The 20,227-nt window shown below is 38.9% G+C and overlaps 2 protein-coding genes across 2 annotated transcripts in view; both read right to left on the bottom strand.

The window, feature by feature from the left end:
• The window catches only part of LOC140933895 (4-hydroxybenzoate brominase (decarboxylating)-like), a 179,177-nt gene that overhangs the window by 152,493 nt on the left and 6,457 nt on the right, over positions 1 to 20,227 (bottom strand). The window lies entirely within an intron of this gene.
• Positions 6,636 to 8,748, bottom strand: LOC140936009 (uncharacterized). The gene is made up of 2 exons (XM_073385589.1): positions 8,522 to 8,748; positions 6,636 to 8,485 (listed from the first exon to the last, which is right to left on the bottom strand). The coding sequence occupies exons 1-2, from the start codon at positions 8,746 to 8,748 to the stop codon at positions 6,643 to 6,645; spliced, it is 2,070 nt and encodes a 689-aa protein (XP_073241690.1). The 3' UTR covers positions 6,636 to 6,642.

Below are 20,227 nucleotides of genomic sequence, written 5' to 3'. Positions count from 1 at the left end.
GCCCGTCATTTTCTTAGTGGTGCTTAACATAAAAGGCTATAATTTTGTAGAAGTTGGAAAAAAATTAGCGATTGCGTGGAGCTTACTGTTAAAAGAAAAGCGCGTCTGGTAAAAACAAAATTGCTGACATTTTGAAACTTCAGCCATGTAAATCCCACATAAATCGTTAAATTAGAAAGTCGTTCAAAAATTCAGCTGTGAATTGAAACGAATTGCTTTAAGGTAGAACGAGCCACCATATCGAAGTTTCGAGACAAGCCCCGATGTTTACGAATTCGTAAATCAAAAGCCGCTTGCCAGTCGTGGTATACTTTACAACTGGTACTCGACTAGTTTTGGAAGCACTATAAATTGCTTAAACCTTGCGATGAAATAGAATGATTTGTTTCTTGACATTTTTGGGAATATCCTTTTGGGAATATCATTAGCAATTTTGGCTGTAACACCTGCTACATACATTTTGCATTTTTATCGGCTTTTATTGCTGTACATTGCTTCTAATTCAAGAAATAGGTATAGGTATAGGTATTGTATCAAAGCTCAGATAGAGGTGTCGAGCACTTTTGTTTATGGCTACAAAATGAGCACGGACGGTAGTTCCGCGAGGCATCCGTACTTTGGCCAGGGTGACGAACGACAATGATGCCAATACTTACGAACCAATCTGTATATGGCAAAGTAGATGCGCCTGTATTACTAACGGAGTCACCTTAAGTTCTGCTTGGTGTGTTGCTCTTATTTCTTTGGTTGACAAACGAGATTAAATCAGATTTTTCGTCAACTTACAATCCCTTGAAATACTGAAACATTTTACCGACAGAATTAAAGATATTTCTGTTTTCCAGTTTTGATTGATTCCGGGAGTGCAATAAGACCCAGTCGCGCTCATCAAGTAGAGCTAAACCGGCTTCAAACATATCATAGCGGAAACAAGGACTCCTCTCAAGTCAGCTAGTTACTATAGGTCTTGATACACCATTTATAACTCACCTAAGTCTTTGTGGAGATGATCGTTACCAACACCGAACTGCCGATGAAAGCAAACAAGGATTGACAAGGATTTAATCCTAAAATTTGTCCCAGTCACGGGCAGGGGTGATTGGTCCATAATCATGTGATAGACACGCTCTAGCATACTATTGGTGGAAATTAGGGCAGCTGTTATTTTGTCTCTGGGATTTTTTTTTGCGGAAGCGACGCTAAGGAAACGCCGAGGTGGGCGTTCTTATATAGCTTTTGAATTCAGCTTTACAGGAAATCAATTTGTTCTCGAGGCGGCTTTGTTGTTATTAAATACGAGGTACGGTGAAATTCATATCTTTCAGTCACCTTACTGTTGCTTTTCTTTTTTCTTTTCAGTTTTAATTCCCCTTAGTAAATGGACACGACGTTTATGACTTGTGCTCCCGAACAACAAATAGACGATAATAATCTCCGATTAGGGGTCCAATTGTTTGCCCCAGTGATTGAGATTCCTAGAAACTATGAAACGTTTCGTCGCGCACTTTCAAAAGTTTCTAAGAATTCAGAACAGCGGCTCCCAGCCGTTTACTTCGAATAAACCAAAACAGCCGCAAAGGTTGTAGACCGGTTGAAGTTACCATTAAAATTTGTCAAAAATCTGATTCAGTGCACATGCAGATAAATCGGGTTCGACTCCCAGCGACGCTGTTTTCTGTTTCCTTGTCGTCGTACCGTTTTTTCCCTGTTTCGTCTCTGTTTTCTAACACTACTTTTCCTTTTGATCTGTTTTCCTTTATTCTTACTGCTGACCCTGCTGGTCATGCATTTTGATCAATATATATTTTAAGCTTAAGTCCGGAGTTTTATTTTGGGAAAGGGATTTCAAAAACTCTTGAACTGCATACTGGCCAACCTTACGACTAGAAAAAAACCATAAGCTGTCAAGACATCTCCCTCCTCTGAAACAGCTGAATTTTTTTCAATGTTAGTTGACAGCATGACAAAGAACACACAGTATACCACAAACTGTACTAATTTACACCCAACACCCACCATTGATACACTGGCGAAATTTAAACTTGCCTTTTGTACATTCATCAATACTATTACCCTAAAATCTCCACTGGGTTTGCCCAAAAACAATAATTAAACGAAACCTTTTATTGGTTTTCGGGATTTAATTACAGAATTACAGGTGTACGCCCAATTAAATGCGGTAAAGCAACAAGATTCAGTGCTCGCAGTCTCTCACAAATACCTGTCATTTAGCGTCCTCTTTCAAGGCTACAGCTAAGCGAACTTTGAAAGGATTGATATGGTGTTCCACTAGCTCTGAAGAGCTGAAAATACGCACAATGTAAAGTATAATATATCCTTTGATGAACCTCCTATTGCTGTGTCTAAACTGTGAACTGGCCCGCAAAAGTGTGACCGGTCAGTATCATTGCTCGTAAAATTTGCTCGACGATAGAAAGGAATCTTTAAAATTTATTACACGACTGGACATTTCATTTCAAAAAAGTACTTTAGTCTAGTTTTCTATGACAGTAGGGACCTTAAAACCCCTAAATCCAAGAAATCGGAACAGTATTTCCGTGATAAAATCGAGATTTTTATCCGTCTCTTCGATGAACACTTTGCTCGCCATTTTGAAAGTCACTGACACGAGACGTGACGTCATACTGCCAGGCGGACTGTACCACCGATTTCCTTGGAGACACATCCCCCCCCCTCCCCTGGATAGAACAGAATGCCCTTGCTTGAAAATAGAAATCCGTAGAGAGTGTGAAATACGTGGGAGCTCGTGTACACCGCCACGCGCTTGGAAGGTGAGGCCTGCTTCTTTCCTTTCTTCGCGTTTGGCCTCTCCTCGAACGCGGTGACTCTCACGCGCACTGGAGTAATTTGCTTGATCAACTATCCCTGAAGAAAATTAGGGACTACTCCTATTCTTCATATAAAGAACCATGAATGCTATAGCAAGTTAAATTACTTCCTCGCTGCTGATAAAGGAAAAGTGTCTGGGAGAGGGGTGGAACAGGGGTACTCGTCGTTTCCTTTAACGGTCTATATCGCTTGGGGTGTTCAGCAAAAAACGCTCATTTCAGAGTGGCTCGATCTTGCCTATTTCTGTCGTTTCGTGCGTTGATACTGCACAAAGGCGTTCTCTATGTAGTGTTGTGTTTACTATATATATACTCAGGCATTGTGCATGTTGCCAGCTTTTTATTTTAAAACTAACCAAAATGTTTAAATCATAAAGCAGAAGATTCGAAGTACAAAAGACAAAAAAAGTCCTATCAAAAGTACAACTCTATCTTATGTTTCATGCTTTTTTTTCTCTTTCCGCTGTTGTTTTGCTACTGTCTACAATTCTCCTCCTTTAACGTTGAAATATACGCAATTGCTACTGTCCAATTTACATACGTACATATCTTATTGGCTGGTCCCCACAGGGCCTTTCAGAGTCATTGTTCACTGTTACACTAATAATAAAGAGAAAACACGATTATACACAGAAGGCTAAAAACACGAAAAATAATTAGCGAATTAAAGGAGACGTCCAGAGTAGTTCATTTAAGCGACTGCGCGCGAAGTTTTAAAGTAAAACAATACTTTGATTAGCAGTTTAGCGACCCTCTGTGTAGTAGAGCGCAAATGGTGAATAATCAGAAAAACATACTTTCAAATAGAATTCATTACCTGCGTATTGAAAAGTGTCCAAAAAATGAACCTAAAAGTGAAAATACCATAATTTGATAATAATAATAATACGGTAGTTTGACCTGTCCTTACGGGCATCTCTATAATACGGACACCTCTCTATTTCGGACAGTTCGTTTGGTCCCAGAAATGCCAAAAATCATGCATTCCCTCCCTCTATAATACGGACACCTCTGTAAAGCGGACACTTGGTTCTGTTCCTTTGGTGTCCTTATTAAAGAGGTTTGACGTAATAATATTTTAGCAAGGAGCCCACTACACCAAAAGGTGCTCATCAGTGGGGCCCTGCATATACTACAAGTAACTTCAAATAATTAAAAACTACACATGAGAAAAGATTACAAACTCGCTTAAAAATAGAAACAGTACAAGAACAATTAAAAACTATTAAAAAACTTGTTAAAAACTTTCAAAATGCATGTTTGAGCTTAGATTTAAAACAAGAAAATATACAAGTGTCACGTATATCCTGACTTAAAGAGTTCCAGTCTACGATCGACGCTCCGATACGTAAAACGTTGTCTGCCCCAGTTTGTTCTTACACGAGGTAGGTGAAAATCGTCTCTGGAACGCGTGTTGTAATTGTGAATTGTGTAATTTCTAACAAAATGGAAATCAAAATCAATAAAACCATTCAAACACTTGAAGATCGTTGTAAACATGTACTCATAAACAAATATTTACACTAAATAGAAGCAACTAGGCGTTCTAAAACAACTCATGCTGTACCCCACATTGAGTTGTTTTGTTATTTCATAAATTTTCTATACACTCTCCTTTGCATTATTGGGTAATTACAGTGGCGTAGCTACCTATACGACAATAACTGCATGTGTAACTGAAAAAAAAATCAGTTGTAAAAAAAATGGAATAATAACAAAATGAAATAAATAAAGAAAGAGAAAAACAAAGCAAAGGAAAGGAAACATACCTAAAAAAGGGATGGCTGTAAAAAGGGAAATTTCCCATATATCTCCGCTTAAGTTTCTTTAATATAATATTTTTAAAATAAAATGTTTTGCCCCGCCAATTTTTCCACACACAAAAGACGAATCTGCTGGCTTAAGGGCAAGGTCCCAGAGACAGTCCAGGAGAGTCTTTATCCGACAAAAAGGAAAATTTATCCAATTTACCCGCATGGAAACGATTTGGGGGACAGGATAGGGCTTATTTAGAAAACTGCTTGCATCTCTGAAAATGTTTTAGCTACGCCACTGAAATCTCCGGCAGTTTCCGCACGAACCTACTTGCTCTTTCTATAACAATGCTTACTTCTATGCACTTCTCAAAATGGAAAACCCTCTTAATTGTTAGTGCGTCCTCGGGATTTTTGTATAGAAACTAACCTTTATCTAAATCTTCTGAATAGTGGCCACACACCGCTTTGCTAAAACAATAGGAGTTGGAAGTATTGTAAAGCTAAGTGATGTGCAACAGGGGTCTTTTTTGCATGAGCATGCGCACCACAACCTGATAAAGAGCACACGTCAAGTGACAGCGACCGTGGTGCATAGTCATAGGAATCAAATTCTTCACTTTGAAAGCTTGGTTGAGATTCAAATGGTAGCAGGAACTTAGGAAAGACCTTCGTTGTACAAAATAAGTAAAGATATGGTGATTTAAAGTGGAGACTAATGCTCTGAACGAGTTGAAAGAGCACGTTTTTCAAGGATGTCTCACACGAACATGGCTGTTTGTTGTTGTTTGGCGCTCGACTCGCGTCTTGATTCCCCTTTAAGAACCGCAAAGTTTGGCATAGAATGCACTGCTGATGCGTAGCTATTGAGCAAAATGTTCTTTATGTAGTGTTTGTCTATAAATCGGATGTAAATTAGTTTCTCGATGGCGTGGAGGATTTCTGTCAATAATTTGTGGATAGCTGATTTAGCCATGTTTCGGAAGTGGATTAATAGCGATCAGCGGGCGACTACCACGCCGTTATCAGTTGGAATAGAAAGTTGTTCCCTTAAGTATTTTACCGATACAAAGTTTGTTTATCGGAAAATTGGAGAACTTCTTGTTTTTGCGTGGACTAACATTGTAACGCATCTTTTACAGGAATTTTCTTTTACCCAGAACTTGAGTGCTCTAATAATTCTTACCTTTTGGTCGGCATCACATGTTTACTGTACTTCTTGGGAAACCTAACCGTTTGTTTCATCGAAATCGGTCACCAGATTCGACTTTAATTTCGGTGCTATTGAATGCAGTTTTGACTGTGTCTCATTGATATTCATTTTTCTTATTGTTCGAGACATACAGAGTGACTACCACCGACATTTCACCAGGTGACTGATGTACGTCTCGTGTGCTCTTAACTTTGTAGCTTTAAAGTGCTGGGAAAATTGTAGAACATATATTAACTCACTGCTGAACCGAACACCGGCTTTTGCGCACCTTTGAACCCACTCGCTCAAATTTTCTGTTTTTTTTTTTTATATTTGTGTTCCTTTCCCATTTCAAAACAAGGAAAATTGAAAGTGTTTACTTACATCAAGAAACGTTTCGGCACTTTGTTTAGACTTTAATGAGGTCAGTGCAATCCTACAAGCACTACATATACGCGCGCTGTTGTCCAACAGGTCAAGTCGGGAGATGAAATTTGATAGTAGCTCGTGGTATGTTAAAGCCGATCTACTTCGCTTTTGAGACAATGTTAGAGTTTATTGCAAACTACACATTTTGTTAAATCAAGAGCACATTTGGAAGACCAACGAGCAAAATAATCGCGATCATGATAGCTTTAAGACGCGCCATTTTGATGAAGGTAGACCCTGTGGTGAGCCTCCATGCAAATCGCTTGTTCAGCGGTCGCGCATGCTCATGCAAAAAAGACCCCTGTTGTAATGTGCATAATATACATTTGACTTCTATGAGCTTTTTGATGAGGTAACCCCGTCTCTTTCCCTTAAAAGGAGTCTTCAGTTAGTTAGAATTGCATAACGGCAAGAAAACTCATCTGATTAAAGAAGTAAGATAAATATTGAGAGCCAAAATGTTCCCTTCCAGAGCATTCTCTGTAGAAAACTCCTTGCCACATTTGGGACAAATTGTGTGTGACAAAGTTCCTGTAAAGTCCATGACTGGCGACCTCTTGCTGCATTTGGGGCACTTGTATTCAGCTCGCTTAAGACTTGGCAACAACTCCATTAATATCCCGGCATTGATGGATCCAAATTTCTTGAAATAGGTTATTTCCTCCTCTTTTAAATCATCTTCTGTCCAGTAAACGTCAATGAATGTTAATCCAAGAACTTCTGCTTTCTGCACTCTGAAAAATCCCTTGTCCGCCCAGTCTTCTCCCCTAGAATTCAGCAGTCGTACACATTCACTGTTGAAACTGGTTAACACAACTGCATGGCCAAAGTCAGGAGTTTCGGGAGGACGGGCTGTTATATCGATCTCCTTCTTCGTCAAAATGCCTTTTGGGTTACTTTCATAGAAATCTTCAAAACTATGCCACTCCTCCTCAGTGAGCCTAAATGTTGCCACTACTGGTCGACTTGAAGCCACTGCTTGCATGGCTCCCTCGAGGTTGACTAGCTTACACCGCAGGCGGTACTTCGGGCACATTTTCTCTAGCACACGGAAGGTAGGGACACCGTCTGGATATTTTTCACAATCTTTGACAATTTCTTCTCTTAGTTCATGGAAATTTGGATACCCGCCTTCGCGTCCAAGAATTCTTCTCATGGACAAGTAAAGTACTGTAGCAGCTGCATTGGCATAGGAGGTCTCCCCTTCTTGTACTCTTTTGGCTCTTAGGTCCTTTACTTCTTCGTTGATATAGAGATCTAAATCAACGGATGCAAGCAAGTCAGATAACGCGTCTTGACAACAAACGACATTTCGGGCCACCGCGCAGATCTCTCGCAAGTTGTCTGGGTGATTTAACTGCAAGAACAACTGTGTTTCATTGTTGGTGTGATCGATGGTCCAACCACGTTTAACAAAAATTGTGCGTGGCAGCGATTGCGTTGACACTTTTGAGCTCAATGAGAACAGGAACTTTGCACCCCTATCCCAGGCAGGTCCCATCTTGCTGAACAGTCGTCTAGGTTCAATTTGTGTGGAGTGAGAGACAAGGCAGCTCACTACGGTCACACCTGCTGTGGTCAATTTAGAGACTACTCGATCTGTTCCTGCACCATCAGCACATGTAGTCTCTCCATCGGTTGGTTCTCCGCCTGATAAGATGAACAGCAGTTTTTTGTGACTGGAAAACCTAGAAGCTTGAAACAGTTCTATTGTCTTCTCAATGGATTGATATAAAGGCGTTCCGCCGTAAATGTAAGGCTCAACGCTCTGCAGTAGTTCCCGGGAGTTTTCTTTAGAGAGTTCTTTTTCACCAACGCACCCATGAAGAACATTTAAGGCATCTTTAACTTTGAAAATGGAATTAACAGTCACACCCAACAGACATACTTGTTCTTTGTCTTCTTTCAGCAAATAAGGCTTGGCCTGATTAAATACTTCCCTGACGTCTGCAACTGTAGCTCTTACAAAGCTGCTTGCCACTGATGCAAACGCACTTTGCACTGCATCAGTAAAAGAAGATAGGCCTGTCATCTTCGCCAGGGCGCTTTCAGACCAATCCCGGCAAGCTGGTGGTAGAATCTCTTGAACAAATTTTTCAAGAAACGACCTGTCAGACTTCAGTTTGTTCAGTAACAAATCAGCCTCTGTATACTTCATTGCCCTGACGACATCTTCTTCCGCTGCCCATTTGCGAACAGTAAGTGCGCCGGATCTCTCTAATATTCGGAAAATCATGTTTATTTGCGTACTAGTGGCAGGCCTCTCAACACCACCTTCAGTTTTTTCGCCTCCATACTGAATCTGTTTAAGAGTTCCTATGATATCAAATATGCCCTCACCAGTACATGCCCCAACGCCTATTGCAAATAAATGGTTATCAGAAGATATATCATATTTGATAAGGTTATCAATAACCTCAAAGATCGAGCGAGCCCATGGTCCTCCTTCTTCATCAGTACGTCTCCTGATGTTATGACGCATGGAACGGGAGACATCAAGGAGGATTCCAGTCAAATATGCCATTTTCCCTCTTTCTGCAATAAGAAAAGATTCGATATCTGTCACACAAGTTCAAACAGAGAACAGAACAGTTACTGTAGTAAACAACCCACTACGAGAGCCGAGTGCAGTCCACTACGCACGCAGATTGAAAACTAACATTCAGAGAGAAGGGGAGTTATGAAAAGCGTTTTTTTGGGGGGTAAGTGGGGGGGGGGGGGGGGGAAGGGAAGTAGATTATTAGCCAATGGAAGCTCATGACAGTCTATCTACTGTAGCGTATTCACTAGAATTTAATATTCGGTAAGAGATAAATACAGAAATAACAATGCAAAAATTGCGATTAAGAAAAGACTCGGTAAAGGATTTTGAGAGAAATTTCGATAGCCATGTTTTAGCAAATCCAGTGGGTTAATTCATGTGTAATCAGAAATAACAATTACTACCTTTGTCATAGATCGCTTAAGTGTCTTCCACTGAGGCTATATATATGCTGTTTAAAAAAGTTATTTTTGGATAGCCTAGTAAAGAAAAACTTGTTCTGAAGTAAACCAGTTGAAGTTACCATGACAAAAATTGAAAAAAATGTGACCTAAATTGGGTAGAAAATGAAGACCGCCCTCAAAATCACTTATAAATAGCTAGAAACGGATATCTCGACCTTAGATGTGTAAGAAACAACAAGATCTTCAGTTATCAATGAAATTGACCAAGGTCTTTGTTTTCTACATAATTCCCCCAAATGAAGAAAAGGAAAACCCCCCTCAAAATAACTTGGAAACGGCTCAAAATTGCTTATAATGACTTCTCGACACTAGAGAAGTGTGTAAGAAACAACGCGATATGTAATTTTGGCCGGGCTAAAGAAAATCGTTCGTTATATAAAGGTTTGTTAAATTGAGGTTCCACTGTAGATAAATGAATTTGTGATTGTTGCTGCCGCAGTGAGTGAGCCTGAAGCGAACGAACGAGGCAGCTCTCTAATCGGCAAAAAATCACATTATATGGGCATTGAATCACTTTTTCTTACCAGACGCAAGGAATCGTGGTTATGCGTGAATAAAAGATTTAGGGCGCGCAATAAACTCGCAAGGAGTTGTGGTTATGTGCGAATGGGAACATTAAGGATGCGCAGTAGACTCGCAAGGAGTTGTGGTTATGCTGGAATGGGCGATTTAGAATGCGCAGTGGATTACCACCTGCTTTTTTCTTACCCTGATTTTCAACTGCAATTTGCCGTTAAAGTATGCAAACAAAAGGACTAATTAGCAAACAAACAACTTTGCACTTGCTGAATACTTTTGAAGTTGGCTGACACTTGTCGACCGAGACCCGAAGGTTTTCATAATGAATGCATTCTAGTTGATGCCTAGGCAGAATGTAGCAAAGTTCGAAACCGTTGGATATTTGGGTTGGTTTTCGGAAAACAGGACACGCTCAAGACGAGTAAAATAGCGTAGCGTATGGAAAAAGAAATAGCCTCACTCGAGCAAGCAGCCGTTTTATATCTTTCTAGCATATTTTCACAAAATGCAGTATTTTATAAATAAATCAGTTTTATTGTTCGCTGTGGCTATATGGCCGGTAACCGGTCAAGATTTACAAAACACTAAATGACCGGCAGTTCAATATTTTGACTATAGTGATTAGGGTTAAGCACTGAAAGTGCTAATTAGGGTTAAGCACTAACCATACGTATATTCCAGAAATGGTGGTGGAGTTGGCATTATCTGAAGAAACGACCGGAAAATATAGAAGCTTGTCTTTCCTCACAATGCTTTTGAGTGCTTTTCGGTTGAAATTTTACCGGTGAAAGATCAACATTTTTATGCAGCAGCAGTTTATCATCCATCCAACCCTACCTATTGCCCTGACAACCTCATCGAGTTTTTGGAGAATGCTTGTAAGTCGAATTTATGTATGGGCCCTAATACAAGATTGATGATTAAGTTAGAACTATTTTTCCAGGCTTTCACTCTATCCTTACAGGTTAAATCTCCAACCAGGGGTTCAAGAGTACTAGATATATTTGCTACTAATGTCCCGTTTGACTTTTGCAAGATTCAGTTTGTGAGGGGCCTAATCAACTCAGACCACAAAAGGGTGATTCTAAGCCTTAAACAAAGAACTCCACCAGAAAGAAAATGGGTTGAATTCAGAGACACACGTGAACATTGCAAGTTAGCGATGTCATCTTATCTCAAGGAAATTGATTGGCCTTCACTTTTACACAGTGCTGATATAAAATCTGCAGTTAAATGCTTTTGCAATCTGATCAGCCTTGCTGTGGATCAATTCCTTCCTAAGGTAGAGGTCAAGTTGTCAAGAAATGACCCCGCCTTCATCTCTCTCGAGTGAAATTACTGCTAAAGCGGTATGGTGTTAGAGGCTGATTCTCTAGAAGAGAGAATTGATAAGCTTATTCAACAGAATCAGATGAATGAAGTGAGGAGCAGAAACAACAAACATTGTAAATCTACCAGACAGTGGCAGAGAATCGAAAACTGTTTCCCTCAGTTCTTGTTCTTGCTCTTGAGGAAGTGAATAAATACTCTTAGGAGATAAATTCAGATGCTAACTACAAGGCTCCATTTTTACGTCAATACCCCTCGAGGTACCAGGCTCCCAGTTATCGATGAGTTCACTACCTTTAAATTCCTTTTACAACAAAAAAGAACTGCCGCTGGACCTGATGATCTGTCAATTTGGTTCTGGGGAGAATTGGCAGAGGAACTTGCTCCCATGATTACTGCAATCTTCAACTTATCAATTAAGTCTCAAATGTTGCCTTGTTCTTGGAAATTTGCCAACATTTCCCCCGTTCCTAAGGAAACCCCCTGTCATCCTTGAACCAACTCCGCCCTATTTTTACTGATATTATTGTTAGGCTGTTAGAGAAAATTATTTATGTCGCAGAAGTTAAGCCTGTCATTAGATCCTACCTATCGCTAGATCAATTTGAATGCAGGGAAGGTACCAATACTTCCCAAGCTCTCATTAAAAGCTAACAAATGTGGCTTACATGGCTTGACACTGGAGGAGCAGATTGTGTTAGGGTTTTTGCCTTTGATTTCTTTAAGCCTTTTGACTCAGTGAACCACTTCAGAGTTCTACAAAGTTCTAAGCGCAATCTCGGGTTCGCGTCAATTAGCTCGAATTCTCCAACCACCCTCTCCTGCTTATTCCAAGCTATTCAAAAACGGAAAAAGTTCTCTATGACCTGAATATTGAAGTTTTATCTGAATTAATCAAGGAAATAGCTTTTGGTTTAAAATGAGCTTTAGAGGTTCACGAACCCAGTAATGCGAAGAAATTTTCGGCTAAATATATAATTCGCTTTGAATGTTTGAGCCACAGCTCAATGTCCCTTGTACCCTTGTTCCGTGGCAGTGTTAGCTCAGTCGGCAGAGCGTGTGACTGCAGAGCAGGAGGTCGGCGGGGCCGGACCAATACTCAGTGTCTTAAAATGACCGAGAATTGAAGGTACTACCTTTGTACTGCAAGCGGCTAGACCTTCGTGTGGCTCGGATGACCACTTAAAATGGCGGTCCCGTCTCCAGCTGGAGACGTAAAAAAAATAGTGTTCCCAAATAGTACCTTCGTGCTAAATACATTGACACTCAAATAAAGTGCATTTTTTTTTGTACTTCATCAATCTGTTTGGTCTGGAGAAATTTGATCAACGCGCATTAATTGCTCTTATTTCTTAAGAGCAATTAAAGAGCAATTTGGTCATTGTTGACGTTAATATCCTGAAACTTCTTTGCGTTAACAGTTTTTCGCTGCCCAACAAGAGATTTCTCTGAGACAATTGTGGACATTGTTTCCTGCGACGATGATATATACAGGGTGTCCCAAAAGTTCGTTCCTCTACTTTATAAGTCTGTAACGCAGTACAGTTGGACTTGATCAGCACGCAATTTAAACCAAAGTTGTGACTTTCAATCTAATTTTATATTTCATACTTTTTGTGCCATCTTTTCACTCGAAATTCGATTTGTGTAATTTCGCGCCAAAGGTGCGCTGCGCGAGTAAATTTTCCGGCCATATATTTTTTTGCATTTTGTAGCCCGAAATGCTCGAACTCCTAACTTGTTTTGTGTAAATATCTTGAGAGACAAACCCTCTCAACCAAAAAAAAAAAACACTCAGCCACGTGCGAGCAGAAGCATGTATTCCTATCTACTGGTTTTTCAGTTAAAGAAATTCCTAAAACAATGGAAAAATCCAAATGTTGGGTGGTAAGATGGTCATAGAGGAATGAAGGTTTTACAGACAAGAAACGAGGGGGAAGACCGAAAGTCGTGAATAAAACCGCTAAAATAGTTTTAAAGAAGGCCATGTACAAAGCGGGAAACCCAACGAGGTAGCTCTTACAACAGTTAGCAAGTTAAGTCTGGAGCAGGTTCATGAAAAGCAAAGTTTGGAGACCCCTGAGATGGCAAAAAAACCCCGTATTCCCGGCCAGGGCCGCCCGCCAAGCAACGTTCAGCTCGTCTCAAATTTGTAAAGAAGAACAAAAGCCTTACTGTGGAAAGGGGACGGAATGATCATATTTTCTTGGATCAATGCCCAAAATATATTGTTTTAGCTGCCTAATATAAAAATTTTATTGTTCTGGGGACGAAGTGACTCCTGCATACTAGGTGATAAAAAAACTCAAAATGAATCATCTAGGGTTCTACATGCTACATGGCTAATATCTCACTTTATACCGCGACGGCTACAGAATGTGATAAAAAGGGGGATGCCGATAACTGAACTTCTGAACACAAGTACTCGATAGAGTAAGAAACATATTTTAGAAATTTCATGTAAAAATAAGTTTTCATTAAAAGTTATAGCGCATGAAATTAGAGGAACGAACTTTTGGGACACCCTGTATATGATCATGACGATGAAAACACTGTAAACTGACTAGAACTGATGGTTCTTACCCATGAATTACGCTTAGGAAAACTGCCTGGTGTTGGTTAATTTACTACCTTTGACTGGATATAATAGCTTCAAGGGGAATTATAGATTCTGCTGCTTTTGTTTTGAGGGTCTAGAAAGACGACTTATTCTGAGGTGCTCGAAATCGGGGTCGCTTTCCTCGAGTACACCAACAAACACACTATAGTGGGAAACTAAGCATAAAATTCTCAAGCTGGAAACAGTTAGTTGATACACTATTGGTGGTACTTGGAACAATTAATGCTTTTTGTGGAAACAATCATTTTATGCAAACGAATCTATCAAAAAGGTGGCTTTCAGCTTCAAAGTCCGCTTTGTATGAAATGAAATTCGTTTACTGAAAGTAAACCACTTGATCGGGGGCTTTGCCGCATATTCTTTGTTGAATTGTACCAACACCATTTTGTAATTATATACTGTAAGCGTTTCCTGTTAATCAAATGTTAACATTTCCTTACAACTTAGTGATATGAGATATCAACTTGAAGAAATCGGCAAAATAGCGTTTGTTATAAAATGAGCATCAGAGGTTCACGAACGTCTAAGTTACGTGTACGAGAAGGTATTGTCAGTCACTTTCACTTTCGAGCAACAGTTCAGTGTCCCCTGGTTATTCAAACTCGGGACTAGAGAAATTCAACTGCCGTTGCTTTATTTCTGAAGATACCAAACTATAATTCATGGTTGAGATAAGTGCAATTTTTCCTCCTTCTGTTTTCCGCTGCTTAACACTAAAGAGCCTTCACTGAGCCAGAAATCATGGAATTCTTTTTCAGTTTTTTTTTTCTGCGAGGACCATGGAACTGGTGTTTTTAATTAACCCATTACGCCTAGGAAAACTAGTTGTTTTGTCAATGTAGTATAATCCATTGACAGACTGACATATTCGTTTTGAGGGTCTAGAAAGTTGACTTGCACCGATGTGCCCTAAAGCACAAGTCGCTTTCTTCAGCTAGCGGGAAACCGGCAACAAATTTATCATAGCGGAAACAACGGTATAACTTGTTTTGAAGTCAGTGGAAAGTACTAATTGCTATAGGTTGACAATTTTATTGCTTATAGTTTTGTCTAGTAAAAATTACTTTATTCAAGTGATTCTAAGAAACAGAGGGCTTTGTTTTTGGTTGGTTAAGTGTTGTTTTCAAGCTAGTCTAACGGAGAACAAAATCCAGAGAGATTTGTCATCTCTGGACCCTTTTTCAGGTAGAAGGGTTGACGTTGGCAATGAATATCTGTCAAAAAAACTTTCGAAAAACTTATTAATAGTATTTTTTAAAAACAATGAATGTTATTTATAAAACTTATATAGCCATTTTCCAAACTTATGGAAAACATTTTCCTGTGTTTTGAAAGCCTGACATAAAGACTCAAGGGTGTGGAAGGATTCTGGAAAGTTCTTAGTACATACCCTTGACTTCGTCTCACGTTTGTATTGATCATGAGCCTCTGTGTGTTTGGGTAACTGCGGACGTCGTTTTGGTCGCTTGTTTTCCATGAAATCGTCGGTTTTTCAAGGAAATAGTCGCTTGCGTCGTATCAAGAATTATTTTTAAGGTTAACGCTATTTGAGACTAGAACGTTGAACCCTGAACGTAGTGCAGCACACTTCTTAGCAGATTTCTTTGCACGTCTAATCTTGTCAAACTTGTAATCGGAAAGGAATGCGATAGTCGTTTTAAATTCTAGGATCGTTGTTTCATCAATAGCCATCGTCGCGACTTTGATTTCGTCGCAAACACTCATAATTAGAGTCTCAGGATCACTTACCGTTTCTGGGAAACCAGTCTAGATAGCCTCAGAAAAAATCGTCTCGATAAAATGGCTACTTGATCTGCCACGAAGACGTGACTCGTTTAAAAAACGATCCTCCTTCTTGAAACGAGGCTCGTTCAAAAAACGAGTCCTTCGGAAAACGAGACTCGTTTAGAAAGGGTCGTTCTGCATATGAGTCTCGTGGAAAAACGAGACTCCTTTGGAAAGAGTCGTTTAACGAGACTCGTTTTGAAAGACTCGTTTAACGAGAATCGTTTTGAAAGACTCGTTTAACGAGACTCGTTTGGAAAGACTCGTTTAACGAAACTCGTTTGGAAAGACTCGTTTAACGAGAATCGTCCGGATAGACTCGTTTAACGAGACTCGTCCGGAAAGAATCGTTTAACAGAAACTACTAGTTCGGAAAGCGAGACTCGTTAGGAAAATGACTCGTTCGTGAAACCAGACTCGTTGCACCAGACTCGTTGGTGAAAGACTCGTTCGTGAAGGGAGGCTAGTTAATCAATTAATTAATTATCCTTTTTATTTCACTGTAAATGGTAAAGTAATGTAATTATCAAGAAAATTATTTTACTCGCAGTCTTGCGTTGACCAGAAACTCCGGCTTTGAATAGTCTTAGCTTTGAAAAACTCAGATTAAGGACCATCAACTTCACATATTGTTGTTGCTGTATTTGTTGATGTCAATGTAAGCAGGGGGCAATGAATTCTTCTTTCATTTGGTGTGGAATGATTTATTTCAAATGTTTTCTTTTTTTCATTTTCTAACTAACAAATTGATTGGCCAAATATTACTAACGTAAATAATAAAGAGTATTGATGTCAATATTCTCGAGTTGTACCTTTTGTGTACTTAAAAATCAGTTTAATTTCTACCACCACTATCTGTTTCATCCACAGAAATTTTTTTTTATGAACATTTTATCATTTGGCATGCTGCTGGTGGCACCAGTAGGTCCATTTATTATTATCATTTATAATTCAAAACAATTTCTAGTAGAAAGGGCTGTTCCTTTTTTACTTCACACCTTTAAAATGGAAAGCGCCCACTGACAGCTGACAGCTTCTACCTTTTAGACGTTTGTGTTATTTTCAGACTCAATATTTCGATTGGCAATTTTTCCATTTATTCTAATCATTGACATCGTGTTCTTCATCAATTATAGATCGTGTTGTATATTCTAGATATAATGAAGGAATGGTAGAAGCACTTTATTATACCTTATGGGCAACCTATTTGTTGGTTATTGTTGATAAAAAAAATTTCCGAGGATGAAACAGATAGTGGTAGTACAAATTAAACTGATTTTTAAGTACACAAAAGGTACAACTCGAGAATAATGACATCAACATCTTTATTTTTTACGTTAGTAATATTTGGCCAATCAATTTGTAAGTTAGATACTGAAAAAAAAACAAAACATATTTGTTGGTTATTGTTCATAAAAAAATTTCTGTGGATGAAACAGATAGTGGTGGTAGAAATTAAACTGATTTTTAAGTACACAAAAGGTACAACTCGAGAATAATGACATCAATACTCTTTATTATTTACGTTAGTAATATTTGGCCAATCAATTTGTTAGTTAGATGCTGAAAAAAAGAAAACATTTGAAATAAATCATCCCACACCAAATGAAAGATGAATTAATTGCCCCCTGCCTACATTGACATCAACAAATACAGCAACAACAATATATGAAGTTGATGGTCCTTAATCTGAGTTTTTCAAAGTTAAGACTATTCAAAGCCGGAGTTTCTGGTCAACGCAAGACTGCGAGTAAAATAATTTTCTTGATAATTACATTACTTTACCATTTACAGTGAAATAAAAAGGATAAATTAATTAATTGATTAACTAGCCTCCCTTCACGAACGAGTCTTTCACCAACGAGTCTGGTGCAACGAGTCTGGTTTCACGAACGATTCTTTCCAAACGAGTCTCGTTAAACGAGTCTTTCCAAACGAGTCTTTTCAAGTCGTTTTTCCACGAGTCTCATATGCAGAACGAGCCTTTCTAAACGAGTCTCGTTTTCCAAAGGACTCGTTTTTTGAACGAGCCTCGTTTACGAGTCACGTCTTCGTGGCAGATCGAGTAGCCATTTTATTGAGACGATTTTTTCTGAGGCTATCTAGACTGGTTTCCCAGAAACGGTGAGTGATCCCGTTTTCCTAACGAGTCTCGCTTTCCGAACTAGTAGTTTCTGTTTAACGATTCTTTCCAATCGAGTCTCGTTAAACGAGTCTTTCAAAACGAGTCTTTTCAAAGGAGTCTCGTTTTTCCACGAGACTCATATGCAGAACGACCCTTTCTAAACGAGTCTCGTTTTCCGAAGGACTCGTTTTTTGAACGAGCCTCGTTTCAAGAAGGAGGATCGTTTTTTAAACGAGTCACGTCTTCGTGGCAGATCGAGTAGCCATTTTATCGAGACGATTTTTTCTGAGGCTATCTAGACTGGTTTCCCAGAAACGGTAAGTGATCCGAGTCTCATAACCGACTGTCTCGAATTCTCCCAACACCGTCGCGGGTTCATATCAGTTTATGTAAACACAAAAAATAGTTTTCGATTGCTTATTAATAAATGCTAACGTTTCCTTACAACATAGTGATGTAAAATCTGATTGAATTGGGTAAAGCGTATTAGACGTTCACGGATTGTTTCGAAAGTCGTGGTCAGCCGTTTCTTTCCTTTTCGAGGTACAGTTTAGTGTAGCCTGGTACTGAATACGTTTTGAATTGGACAAATTTGATTGGTGTTGCTCTTATTTCTTATGATCATCGTACCTAACTAAAATTCATGTTTGACGAAATAATCCTGCAAGTTCTTCTCCCTCTGTTTTCAGTTGCTGAACAGGATCACACTCTGAGTAAATCATGGATATGTTTTAAAAACAGTTTACAGCTCACCTAAGAGTTTGTGGAATTGATTGTTACAAACACATGAGCTGGCAATAAAAGCAAAAAACGCCTTTTTGGATGTTAACGCTAACAAGCACTTTATTCCCGAAAATTTGGCAGGTCATTGGTTTGATTGGTTGATAATCAAGTGATAGACATGGGGCATACTATAGGTGGTAATTGGGACGATTGACTTTTTGTCTATTAATTTTTTTGTGTTAAGCGATTCTAAGAAAGGGAGGAAATCAATATTTTTCGAACCGTAAAGTATGGTTATTAATAGAAGAATATTGAAATTCATATTTTTCAGTCACATTGTTAATTTTCTTTTTCATTTTCAGTTTCAATTCCCCTTAGTGACTGGACAAGTGTTTAAATCAGTTACGGTATCGCTTTAAAACCCTTTTTAAATCATTATCTATATTTCACCTTAGTCTCTTTCTACTTTTGTTTTGAGTTTTACGACTTTATTTTTTCTCGCACAACAGGAAGACAATGATAAACTCTACGTTAAACTTGTTAAGGTCCAATTATTTTGCCTCAGTAAACGTGTTTATTAAAAGTGAGACTCGTAGAAACTATGAAACGCTTTGTCGCATTTTTTCAAAAATTTCGAAGAATTGAAAACAAGAGCTCATGTTTACTTCGGATTTAATAGGTAAAACAGTCGCAAGGTTAGGGTTTCGTGAAGCCATTTTTGGTTTTTGACACCTAAAATATTTCAAACAAATTTATTGAACTTCTTCAAACCATTAAGGGGCTTAAACTAAAGCTCTATTAAAAAATTAAAAATTTGCCCGAGATAGGTTTTTTTTGGCAGTCTAGTGATGAAGAATTTGCCACATAATTTGTTCATCTGTGGAACTTGTTCTGCTGTAGACCGATTCAAGTTACCTTAAAATGTGACTTAGTTCGTGGTATTTTTCAGATGACTAACGATATTGTTATAAAAGACAGGACTTAGTTGTTCCTGTTTTTGCCACGAGCCACATATGAAAGCTCATGGGGCTTGGTGAGTTCTGGAAAGTTCTCAGCGCAATCTCGGGTTTGCATATTAACTAGCTCGAATTCTCCAACCACCCTCTAGTGTTTATTCTAGGCTATGCAAACACGGAAAAAGTTCTCTTCTCTCTCGGAAAAGTTTGATCAACTTGCATTAATTGCTCTTATGTCTTTAGATACCTAACTAACATTCATAGTTGACGATATTAGACTGAAACTTCCTTGCCTACTGTTTTCGGGTGCTGAACAAGAGATTTCGCTGAGAAATTGTGGACATTTTTACTGCGACGACGATATATGCTGATGACAATGAAACTCTGAAAACTGATTGATGGAACTGATGGTTCTAATCCATGACGCTTAGGAAAGCTGATATTGGTTATATTACGACCCTTGACTGACTATAATAGTTTCAAACGGAATTATAGATTCTGCTGCTTTGTTTTGAGGGTCTAGAGAGACGACTTATACCGAAGTGTACGAAATCGGAGTCGCTTTACTTGAGTACAGCAACAAACACACTAATTATAAGCGGAGCCGACTCAGCATATAAATTTCTCACGTTGGAAACTGTTACTTGTTAGAGGACTTAATAACACTATTTTTGCTCACCTGAGAATTCGTGGAGTTGACACCTTTGTGGATATTACTGAGCTATTTTTCTCCTAAAATATTTGCCAGTGATCCCGGTGTTGATTTGTCGTGGTTCACGTGATAGACACGCGCCGGCATACTATCGGTGGTACTAATGGGACAATTAATGCTTTTTTGCAATCTAAACATTCCTTGTCTCAGAATAAATATTACTGAAATCTTTATGAGTTCCTGAAGCGAAAAATTCACGCATTAGTAGGAAAACTCGAAAACAGATGT

The sequence above is a fragment of the Porites lutea genome, chromosome 4, assembly GCF_958299795.1.
Source record: "Porites lutea chromosome 4, jaPorLute2.1, whole genome shotgun sequence".
NCBI classification, from domain to species: Eukaryota; Metazoa; Cnidaria; class Anthozoa; order Scleractinia; family Poritidae; genus Porites; species Porites lutea.
The sequence above is the reverse complement of the archived record's forward strand: the minus strand, read 5'-3'. Positions and strand labels throughout refer to the sequence as shown.

Excerpts from the sequence above, each read along its gene's own strand:
- LOC140936009 (XM_073385589.1), bottom strand. The coding sequence starts at position 8,748 with ATGGCATATTTGACTGGAATCCTCCTTGATGTCTCCCGTTCCATGCGT. Across the intron at positions 8,486-8,521 it reads GGAACTCTTAAACAGATTCA|GCCTGCCACTAGTACGCAAA; the intron begins GTATGGAGGCGA and ends TGGTGTTGAGAG.